Consider the following 12,541-nt stretch of genomic DNA (forward strand, 5'->3'; position numbering starts at 1 on the left):
CTGTAAGAATTTAAAAATGAAGTCCTGTTGTAACAAATCTTGTCACACCCCCCGCCATTAATATTAATAGACTGTCATAAATAAATTACTGAAGTGAAATCAATCACCATATTCTTAAGTATCAGTACTAAGGGTATTTCCCTCTGAGGCACTGCAGTTTGGCGGTGGCAATGTGCACTCCACTAGCAGGAGCACTCAGAAGACAACCAGCTGTCATGCTCTGGCACGTGATGGGGTTTCGGTATGCTGAACAGAATGCTGTGTGATGGAAGTTATTTACAGAAGTAGCTTTTAATACCAAAAGTAGTATGCTCAGTATACAGTAAGAGTCCGAACACTTGTAAGCATTTCCACCTTAAAGGCCGATGCTGAAGTTAAACGAGCACGTTAGCAGTTAAATGCTTTCTTCACAGGCCAAATCGGTAGTAGAGTTGTGGCTACAATGCAGAGTTGGATTGTCTGTTTCAGAAACTTAGACTCAAAAAAACCCCTCCAAAGTCATAACTAAAAAACCCCAAACCAAAGACAATTAAAAAGCAGCAGTCAGGGGGCCCATCTTGTTGAGAGTGCACCAGAGCAAAGAGGCTTTCTGGTCTGCAGTAGTGTTTTCGGCTGAGGGAAGATGGCAGGAGAGCCCCCGTTTTCGTCCAGGGCGGTGGCTTTGACGCTGTAACCAGCACTGTATTGCTCTGTCACACAAAACACGGATAGCCCTTGCAGGACCAGCTCAGTTCAGGCGAGTAATGTCCATCCTCACCAGGGCATACCTGTCCGTGACCTTTTCCTCTGCTTTTTACAAAGGCAATAGATAGGAAACACAAATAAACCTGCCAAAAGAAGAAAACATGAAGAAAACCCCATAATTAAATGCAACCCTCTGTGCATGTGATACATTCTTTAGATATAGGTATTTAGATGGAACTTTTCAAGTCTCAGGAGAATTTAGACCAGGCATTTGGACAAGCAGAGAAAAACACAAGCCTGCAGCAAACAGTGTCTTTGATAATAGTTAAGCTACACTTACTCTTTCTATTACAACAAATTCCTGCTAACCCTATCCTCATCTCAAAATTAATTTCTGAACCATGGTGTTTGGTATAAAATACAAACATAAATCTTTCCAAAACACTCTGGAAATTCTTAGATCTAAATTCAAAGCTGATGTAACCAAACTACTTTTCAATTAGATTCACATGCAATAGAGACAGAATGTTATAGTTATAGTTTTACTTTCTATTTATTTTTATGAACGTCCTCATCTACTGTGAAGTAATACCAAATGTTTATCTTGAATAATATCAAGTGTTTATCCTTGCCTGGACAGGGAACTCTTTATTCTTAAAAGTCTTTTAAGAGACAAAGAATGTTGCAAAACCAAAAATAAATATATCACAACCATTCAGGTGAAAAAAAAAATTGTCAAATAGTTTATACACAAACCCAAATTAGAAGCATCTTTCCCTTTCTCTTGCCACCAGCTGACTGAAATGGCTGAAGATTTTCTTTTCAGACACCACTACAGTAATAATATAGAACAAAAGACTACTGCAATCACAGGGCTTTGCTCAATAGCCTAGTAAATGGTGCAGTATGGTTTACAGCTATGTAACTGAAATTACTCTGATAGTGGTTGGCAGCAAATATTGCTCTAATCACCTCAAAACCAAAACTTTTCTATAAATAATCAATGTTTTTGGAACTGCTCATACTGCTGGCCTTGATCACATCTTATTCAGCCAAGCCTAGGATGAGACTTCAATGGCATTCTGATTGTTATTGTTACTATATTACTGCAAAACTCTCTTAATTTTTAGTATATATTAAAAAGTGGGTTTTTTCCCTACCATAGACTATACCAGATTGCAGACCAAAATAAGATTTACTGGCATTAAGAAGTCTTTATTGTGTCAAATATTGGCATGAAAATGCTATTGAATAGAATAAATATTTAAGATCAACGTCGCTCACTCTCTTCCGTGAAGATGGCTGATCTAAATACAGAAATTACAGCAATATTCCTTATTTGGCCAGATGTAGTCTAGAAAAGCTGTAATAGTACTTTGCTTATAGGTTGATTGGTTACTTACAAACATATTATTATAACTATCCTGGTGTATTTTGGCTTTATTATATCAAAATAAAGGAGCCACATCCCAATATACCTCAGGGCTGGGCATGCACTGCAAATTCTCAGTGGAATAAGCAGTTTGATGAAAAGTTGTGAAGCAGCACGATTCCTGAATGACATACTGTTGCCAACATAAAGAGTGGATATGCACTTCCATGAGCAAAATTGTACCTTGTTGTCACAGCTAATCTCCTTTCTGCAGGAAAACTCAGGCAAAGAGCAACTTTGCTAAAATATCTGTGTCCATGTTAATACAACCATGTTAACAGAGTTTTGACACTGTAATCAAATGAGTTCACAGTACCAGTTTTTGTGATGGAATACAGTTTGGCAGCCTTCATGCTGGATCATGTTTTGAGACTGACTCATCCCATTTTGCTGCTTTGTTGCTGCTGCATCTTCAAGCTGGTGAGCTCTTGGGATTAGGCCTTAGGTCCCTAAAAATCTTATCATACTCATGGCCAAAATCTTAAAAATGTAATTCAATGGGGTGATTAAAGGCTGGGTCCAAGTCAGTCAGCCTCCAGGATTACGTTTAAGTTACTCTGGACTTTTTGCTAGTTTATCTACAACAGTTAAAGACATTTATTTGGAAAATACAATAAATGGCAACAAAAATAAAGTTAGTAAGCAAAAATTAAAAGAAATATAATTTTTAGAAAAAGGGTGTGTGTTTAATACTAATACTAGTAATCTGTACTTTATCTGCATGTCTTTGAGATGTCATATAGAGAAAGTCACTGCATAAGCAGGATTAGATTCATTCACATACGTGACTCTTACCTATTACAACAGCTACGGCTCCCAGTGCCAGTCCCAGAACCAATATTAGGGGTGTAATGAGTAGTTTTCCAGCTGAAATGCAAAATTCATTAAATAGTTCAAAGAAGGAATTTTTATTTTTTCCTTCCTAACAATTCATAAATATTTTAATATCAGAAAATATTTTAATATATCATTTTTATTATAATATTTTTTACCTCTACAAATGAGTTCCCCATTTGTAATTTCATCCTACAAACTCAGCCAGGAGCCATCACCACACAGTCAGCTCCCTACACACATTTCTCTCTGCCCTCTTCAGCCACCACAACTCTCTGAGCACAGCTTATTTCATACATTAACAGCTTGCATTTATTTCTGTTTCCATTCTGAAATCCCTCAAGCATTGACAGGAATGTGATAGCTATAAAGCTAATTTGGCTTCTCTGGAATCCTACAGCACAGCAACCAGCCTGGAGAGATGCCAAGCAAACTAGAATCTTGGAAAGTTTAGGTTAGCTCAAGGTGATGAGACCATCACCTCTAAATACATTTCTGCTTGCTTTAAAAGGCTACAGTGAAGTGCTCATGTACAGCTGTGATTTAGGTCTAAGTCAAACCACAGCCAAGTCTATTTTGGATCTACATTTATAAGGATATGTTGTGGCTCTTACATGAGTAGGGCAGTGATGTTGAGCAGCATACTCACTAGAGCATAAGACCAAGAACAAATAAAGCATGTTCATATTCTTCATTTCTGATGAAGTCATGATTTGCAGAAGCTCACAGAGTGAAGGCAGGGGTATTGCTGAAAAAGTGAATTTGAAACTGAACCAGAATCCAAGCTATCTTTGTTGCATTGCCTGCTTTCAATGGAAGAATCTCTCTGGCTCTGTTGGCTGAGCAGCTGGGTCCAAGACATAACTGAGCTGTTTGAAAATGCGGGAAGGCAGGCATTTTTACTGATACACCAGCAGTCTGAGCAGGGACTTGAAATTCTGCAATTCTCTAAGTTAGGTATGTGCTTGAAAGATCACCTAGAATGGGAGAAAAATTGAGTTTTTACCTCTCTTCCCTGCCCTTCCCTCTCTCAAGTCACTCATATCAGGTTTCAGTAAGTGGATTACTTCATTCAATAATGATGTAAACCTTTTCATAACCTGAGACACTAATTTGAGCAGTCTGAAGGAAAAATGAGATATTTTGGAAATATTTACAGCAGTTAAATGAACTGGTCCTTTTCTTGCTCTGTTTTGATAGCTTTTAAATTTCATGGGAGTGTTGAGGGTAGGAAACATTAATTCCTAGAAGGAAAAAAAAAAGGCAAATATTTTTATTACTCTAGTTGCTAGGCATCCTAATGGCATACCTTCCTGGGGCTCCACTGAGCTGTGTTCTATACACACAGAAATTGTCAAATACATTATTCAAGGGTAGACAGAAAAATGAATAAAGTGAAGGAAAACCTCAAAGGTTCAAAAATAAGAAATTAAAAGCATTTTAAAACATTACCAGAGTCTTCAACAATTTCAAGCAAGCTTGTAAAAGATTAGAGGTTTAAGGTACTTCATTAATATCCATGTAATTAGAATGCTAGAAAATTATGATGTTTGGTACCAAAATTATTAAAAACTTAAATCACTGAGTTAGTGACTGAGTGTGCAGAAACAGATATTATGGGAAGGGCTAAGCTAGCCTACAACTAGAATAACTTCTTTTCAGACACAAAGAACAGTTCCTGAACTAATTCAAGAGTTCATTTACTTATATTTAACAAACTCAGAGCTGAAAAAGCATGAGTGTCTTTCCTTCTACCTGTGAATATGGAGTTACAAGTACTGTGTAGTTCCAAGATCTTAGAGAATAAAATGACTTTTCATCATCATGAGACCATATATTCTTTTGGTTATCAATTTCTAAAGATTAAATTTCAAAACAAATACTCTTTCTATTTCTGTATCTGTCACATTCAAATCCTGAAAATTTCTGTACCTTTCCAAACTAAAATAAACAACACAAGGTGAACAAGACTTGCAAACGTTGCCATCAGGAAGAGTACAAACAGCAGCAATCACTGGCAAAGCAGCAGGTATATACTGTTTGCGCCAATAATTTTTATCTGCACTGTATGAATCAATTGCAAAATGCTCAGTTTTACATGTCAGAATTGAAAACCACTTTATATCCAATTCCAGTTTGACAAACATCGTTTGTCATAGTACAAAGGATTATGAGGCTCTTAATCTTAGAGCGAATCATGACACACCAAGAAATGTCACTGAGACTTAGGATGTTTGCTCCAGACACTAGACTATCCTACATCTGTTAGCTCCAAGACTGAGAGCACAGAGAGCAAATGTAACACCTGCCCCAGAGCTGAATAAAATCTTGGGTCATTAGCCCGTGTGGTGATCTTAGCAGTAGATTATGGCAGCCAGTTTGCTGTTGTCCAAAGCTAGCTTTTAAGGATAACTTAACAAAAAGCAATTGAAACAGAACCTTTTTACAATTGCACTTAAATTAATGGTAAACAATTTCTCTGCTGGGTGGCCCAGCATGAAGATGAAGACATTTGCGGTAGTATAACAACTGCATTTACAGGTGTCTCAGAGGAGCTGCCTTATTTGTGACACAGACAACCATGTTTTTCTGCAAAATAACAAAGTATTTCAGGAAACACGAGGCAATACTTTCCCCTTGCCTAACTTTGGGTTTAGTTACAGGTTTTAGGGTATTATATCCAAATCCCCATATAGCCTTATGAGAATTCCTTGCCACATAAAAAATTAACAAACTAGTTTTATAAAACAGATTTAATCACTAACCTATGAGAAACACTGAATTTTATCTTTTAAGTCTAAATATCATTATTGTTTAAGCAGAGACAATAAAAATGTCTACTTACAAATCAAATGAGCAATATATATGCAGACATAAATTCTAATAAAAGTCTGAATTTGTTTTTAAAGAGTCTTATCAAATATATAGAGACAACTTCTTGCAAGTCAGACCAACTAAAATATGAAGTTGCTAATGAAAGCTGGATCACAGAATTGTATGCTGCCTCCTGTGAGGCTCAAAGCCATGCTTACATAAAGTGAACCTTGTGCTCTGCTTGGGACAGGAATAAACTTCAGTCAAATCTGAAACATCCTGCTTCCAGAATCCTATCTGAAATGCTGATTGCCATACAAAAAAAAAATTAATTCACCTTAACTGAATTCATTACATGTTGTGTCTTGTTAAGATCTATGGAGTACCTAGCAATTGATTTTGAATACAATTCATTAACTGAATCCAGGTGGCATTCCAGTGGCATCTTAAGTACATTTCAGACAGCTGAATATGCTTTTCCTTCCTGTATAATTCATCACTGACTGCATTTATAACCAAATATTCAGCCTTCAACAATTCAGCCAAACAACTACAAAGAGAATGAAATCTCTAAGTCTGCTGGGATGGAAGAATAAAATTTCACTTGACTGTACTGGTCACAGGACGGTTTCTCTAAAAACCATGCTGGCTAAAGAAGGGAGGGATATGTCAGAGATCACTTCTGCTCTTGGGTTTTCTTCTTCCCGTGATTACTATCACCTTTACATAACAGCTAGTTTATGAAGAAAAGTATGCTTAAATTTATGCTGCCATAAATACTTTTCCCTTATTTTTACTGCAGAGCAGTTTGTGAATGTATGCACATGCTTCTCAACAGCAATCATGATAGCACACCAGCCTGCCATCAGGTGATCTTTCTACACACTCCATCTAGTCAAATTTTAGAAACACCCAAGAAACCTTCACTCCACATGGCTACAAAATCACATTTATTAAAGTATTTTTTCTCCATAGCAATAAAGTAAAAAGTCATACAAAACCCCCACATATCTAGCAACACCTCACTAGTCTCCCACAGATAGCCTGTTCTATGATTCTAATAAGGTTACCCATGATTTTGCATGTGAGTAGCACTGACTTGGTAATGTGTCCAAGTACTGTACTCCAATCTGTTGCTACAGCAGAGACTAATTACACCAAATATAACAAGATCTATTTAAAAACAGCTTACATTGTTTGCCATTGTGGCTATTACTAAAAGCTCTTCTGAAATCTTACTAAGTGCTTTGAAACAGTTCACATAGTTTAAGCCTAAATTTATTAATGAACATTTATATTCATGTGCCCTAATGTCAGCATGTTCTTTCATCTAGACTACATCTTCTGTGCTGCAATTCATCTCTACAAAATGTTTCAGAGTAGGCACCTCCAATAATTTCCAATTTTCATCTCCTTTCTAATTATTTCTGTATCTTTAAATCACTTCCCTCAAAGTTTGTTATCAAAGCCTTGCAAGCTCCTGAGGTCAAACTAATGGGCTTGGATGACATTTTGTCACTTGTTTAAAACAAACACTCCAGGTTCACGAATCTCCCATAATGCAGTGCAGGAAGATTGGCATTTTTATTACCAGGTCTATGAGTTTGTGTGTTAATTCTTATGTTGCTCTGGAAACCACTTAATTTTCTTATTGGAACATGTCTGGCTCAGGAGTAATGTTTTCACTTCAGGTTTGCTTTTTCCCACATGTTCTGTCTCTTGCCTTTACCTCTACAATCAAGCTCAAAGCATTTCCTCATCCTAGGTGAACTACAAGTCATCTCCAGTTTTCATGCATTAATTCAAAGTACGAAAGTTCTATTTTGCTGGATAGGTTCCCAGTTTTTGACAGTTAAGACATTCAATTCCTGTAACAATATAGGTCACCATACATGCTGTAAATTCACTACAATGACTGAACTTTACATATATGAAAGACATCACATAATATAAGAGTCTACTTTATGATCTTGTGCTTCTATAGGTTGAGACAGATATCCATCTGGCTCGAAAGCAAATTAAGAATGCCTTTTTGTTTCATAAAAAGACATTTTTGGCATCATATTCTTGTAAGCAAAATTAATGTATATAAGTTGCATTTTGTTTCAAGCTGATTTTATCTGAACTAAAGCTAACAGTTAAATAGTGTCCTCCTATTTATATGGGAAAACCTTGAGTTTTTCAACTTGCATCAGGCTCAAATCCAAAGAGCACTTTATTTAAACAGACTTATATCAAGCTTAATTTAAATAAGGTTCCTCCTCCGACCCTTTTCTCCAATATGCCTTCAGAATAATGAATACAGTCAGCGACATGCATGTTGACAGCACTTTTCCAGCTTGCTTACGTATAAAAACAATTAGGAAACAAGCTATCGGAAGAGGACACAATACCTAATCGTACACAGTCCATCTAAAAAGGGAGGGCAAATGCCATATACTTAAGTATACTCAATAAGCTACCTTTTGAATAACTGAAACAAGTAGCCCATCCAATCCTTTAAACCACTAGTTTTAATTTAACTATAATCGCCCTATCCCCCCAGTCACGCTTGTGCATCTCTCCACAAGGAGCATTAATCCACTCACCACAGACAGAGCCTCGCACTAATCTCCTTAAATGTGGTCTCTCGGGGAGGTAGCGGTATTTGCATCCAAAGATACTGAGGTTTGACGTGTGGTCTCCAAAGAAGCGGAGCTGGCGGTATCTCTCCCCACATCGGTAACAGAAATTAGTGTTACACTGTGAACAGGTCATGTGGTCACATCCTTCAGTTCTCTGGATGTGGATCTGTATAAGCACAAGGAAAAAGAGATATGTTATTATTCCCCCCTTCCTAAGCACAGGAAAGTGGGCGCTACCCAGGGCAGCTCATGTGCCAGATGAAAAGAAGCTGCAAGCAACCTCCTGCTAAGTCAGTATTTTCATTAATTAATAGTGCAGTTGGCTTAAAATAATGGTTTTCTAAGGCACGTCAGAGCATTAAATGTGAGTTCTGTTGTTTCCAGATTCCTATTTCCTACATAAGTCCCCTTTTTTGTTACTCTTCATATCAGATGAGAATTCTTGCCCTTATTGAAATTTTGGTTCTATTGCTGACGTAGATAAGTTAGCAGCAAACTTTATTAAAAGTAAAAACAACACAGTGAACATAGTTATGAACTCTGTTTGACCCCTCCACAGATGGGATTCCCTCTTAGGCCACCTGTGGCTCCACTCCCTTTTCCATCACAAATTGATTTGGCATTTTGTAATAAACACCAGAAAGTCACTGCTGTTACAGTGCATGATTTGAGAAGTATGGATGCTTTCTGCTTCTGGAAAAAAAATATACACAAACTATATGTGGAATAAAAAAATACACCAAGCTTTCACGATATCCACAGTACAGCATGAAACAGGGCTGCCCAGTTCTACAGCCTTCTTTTGACTGATTGCCTGCATAAATAGTTCCCCATCCTGCATTCCAAGACAACGTTCCACAGTGGAATGAGAGCCTAATAATTGAGGTTGAAAGTGATGCTTGGGGGTCATCTATTTTAACCTCTATCTCCAAGCTGGGATAACCCTAGACAGATCAGATTGCTCCAGGTCTCATCCCACTAGATTTAAAAAATTTCCAAGCATGGGTAGTTCACAGCTTCTTTGAGCCATCTATACCATGCTTCACCATCCTCCCTGGGAATACTTTTTTCCATGACATCCAATTTGAATTTCACCTGTTGAAACTTGCAACAGATAAATCAATGCCTCCTGAAACTCCCATACCTACCTACACATATTTAATTTGCAGGGAAGTACAGACAAAGACATGGTATGACCACTCAGTGGCCCTGCAAACACCAGAGACACTGAAAGCTCAGTGAGTTCCAGAGAAGCACATGACTCCTGGGGTATCAGATATTCTTGAGAGGATCAATGCATTTGTTTTTTGATGTTGGTAAGGAGATCTGGGCCTCTCACCTTGCTTGCCCAAACATCTACTGAAACTGGCACTTCATACATGTACCAAAGTGATGCTTTCCACCTGTAACGCTCGTGGTAAAAGAGTTACAAAGGTTCCAGTACAAAGGTAGTTCCAGATACACCTGCCAGCATCCTTGTGCCACAGTAGTGACCTCAGGATTTGTGTTTCTATGCTTTCAAATGCTGCTTGTATAGAAAAGAGGGGAAAGACATTCACAAAACAGAGAACTGGGCTATTAAAAAAAAATGCTTTCTAGTGGGCAAGTACAGTAATTTCACGACCACAAGGCGCACCGGACTATAAGGTGCACCGCCCGGGAGTCGGCACATTTCGCAACTTTGTAGATCAGATAAGGCGCACCGGACTATAAGGCACACCTTATTTTTTGCAGCAAGGCTCCGCCCCCAGCTCCCCCCACGCGCTTGCTGGCCGAGACCCCGCCTCAACCCGGCAGCCATGGGCCCCCGGGTCTGCCTGTACCCAGCAGGGCTGGGCTATGTCTGCCGCCGCTCCGTACAGTGTCCCCGGGGCCGGGCTATGTCTGCTGCCGCTCCATGCAGCATCCCCGGGGCAACGCTGTTCCAGGAGTTCCCTGGTGCTCTGGGTGTCACGTGCCCCCCTGGCGCACCGGGAACCCCGCACTGCGGGCGTGCTCCAGAAGTCCCCTGGCGCTCTGGGTGACCCGATGCCGGTAGGCTTGCCCCGTGCTGCCGCTACCCTGATTCCGGCGGTTTTTGCCCTCCCCGCGCGGCAGCCGCTCCAATTCCGGCGCTTTTGCTCTCCCTGCGCGGCGGCTGCCCCGATTCCGGCAGCTTCCCCCCTCCCCGTGTGGTGGGACGCCCCGATGCTGGTGGGCCCACCCTGTGCGGGGGACGCCCCAATGCCGGCGGGCTCGCACTTCCAGGGTGGCAAATGTCGCAACTTTGTACATCAGATAAGGCGCACCGGACTATAAGGCGCACTTCCGGTTCCGGGGGAAAATTTTAGTCAAAAGGGTGCGCCTTATAGTCATGAAATTACGTATTCTAGTAGACTTAAAATTTGCCCGACCAATAAAATATCCTCCTCTACTCCAAGGAATTCTGCTGTATTAGAATTGTCCTGTTTTCTAGAAACACCTGAAAAAACACCACGGTTGATGAGCTTTATAAGCCACTTGACTTCAAAACTTTCACAATTAAGCACTGACAGCAGGCAAAGCGGAAAGAGAAGTCTACTCAATATTATACCAATTTAAGCATAACCTAAGAAAATATACACTGTTGGTTTTTTTTTAAAGGGACATTACAATGTCAGTTTGACTTCTTACTTCTCAGATTACATGTGAAAAACGATGTTGACCCCACTTATGGAGCCACAGTTTATTTACTCTAACTCCTCAGATTAACTTCAAGTGAAATGAAGGAATTTTAATAGTGACTAAAAGTATTTTGACAAATTAATTCAAAAATATAATTCAAATTAATTTTTCAGGGGGCAAACTTAAACAAGAACTATACAGACTTGTAATTTAAAGGGCAATTTTCCTCACCTGCTGATTCGATCTTAAAAATGTAAATAAAGGAACTAAGGAATTAGATTTTGTGACTAACGAGAATTAATTGGTTACTTTATTTTCTTTGTGAATCAAGACTGATGAATTCTCTCCCCTCTCTTCTCTAATTTACTAACCCAATTAAGTTACCATTCATCCTCATTTTAATTCTGTAGGATCCTGGAACCTATAAAAATCCTAGATGCAAACCAAAATTACTTCACATTTCAAGAATAAGTTCATTTTGTTGGTAGTAAGAACTTAAAGGAAATGCTAGCAATAGCCCTTTAATTTTCTACCATTTGTAACTCTCAGAAATATCCACCTCTTAGAAACTGCCTGCCATCCTTCTACCCATGCTTTCCTAGAAGCCTCCCAGCTCCAGTTAGTGATGCACTATTCCTGAATCATTTGTCAATCTACCTGTTTCTGCCGTAAATTCTCCAGATACCCTGTCCTCTTGAAACATGAAAGAAGTTGATAAGGATTTATCTTCTTACAGATAAATACTGCAACTACAGGCACTTCACGTTTGCTTCTTCAAAAAGCAAACCATAAAAATATTTTAGTCACTACTCATCTGCACATATAACTGTGCTCAAACACTGCGAATCTGGAACAACCGGTTGTACCTGCCTATACCTTTTTATTGCAAAAACTTACCTTTTTTTCCCAATGAGTAAAGATTTGATTAAAAAAAACGAAAAAAACCCCACAAACACTACATGCAGGGCTTGGATTCCCTATCACATGCTTTGCAGACTGACAATGCCAGGTGAACTTAGTATCATTCATTCAGGCAGCTTTCAAGCCTAAGACATGACATCTCACCAAATCAACTTCATCTCCGGTTCACACAGGCATGCCTCTGTGCCCTCCAGATAATGCACTGACAGAGATGGATTACAAATCTATAGGTTGAGAAAGCCACCGCCAATGGCTCAGATATCAGAGCTTACAGGGGAAGGTTTAGCCATTCAGAAACCCAAGAATAGCTTCCAGAACAACAGGGGTGAAAACTACACAAAGCAAGGGCAAACACATCCAGTTCGGAGTCTTAAGTAGATAACTGAAGCAGCACAGTTGCTATTTCAGATCCTCATTTTACCCCCTCTGCATGTTACATGCTCTCTCATAGAAATCTTCAACAGAAATCACTGGTAAGAGTTCTGAGGATGAGTCTGAGGCTGTGTCCTCCACCCCTAAAGGAAACCTGCACAGCTTTATCCCTCTGTATACAAATAAGGACTCTCTTCCCCCCTCGGAAATTAAAGAA

At 39.1% G+C, this 12,541-nt stretch overlaps 1 protein-coding gene across 1 annotated transcript in view; it reads right to left on the reverse strand.

Annotated features, from left to right (window-relative positions):
• Positions 1 to 272: 272 nt before the first annotated feature.
• The window catches only part of RNF217 (ring finger protein 217), a 57,488-nt gene continuing 45,219 nt past the window's right edge, over positions 273 to 12,541 (reverse strand). Inside the window, exons 4-6 of the mRNA XM_033054441.1 lie at positions 8,353 to 8,554; positions 2,912 to 2,983; positions 273 to 827 (exon numbers count right to left, since the gene is read on the reverse strand). Coding sequence (XP_032910332.1) covers positions 754 to 827; positions 2,912 to 2,983; positions 8,353 to 8,554 — 348 coding nt within the window. The 3' untranslated portion in view covers positions 273 to 753. The remainder of the gene's footprint in view (positions 828 to 2,911; positions 2,984 to 8,352; positions 8,555 to 12,541) is intronic.

The sequence above is a fragment of the Catharus ustulatus genome, chromosome 3 (genome assembly GCF_009819885.2).
Source record: "Catharus ustulatus isolate bCatUst1 chromosome 3, bCatUst1.pri.v2, whole genome shotgun sequence".
NCBI classification, from domain to species: Eukaryota; Metazoa; Chordata; class Aves; order Passeriformes; family Turdidae; genus Catharus; species Catharus ustulatus.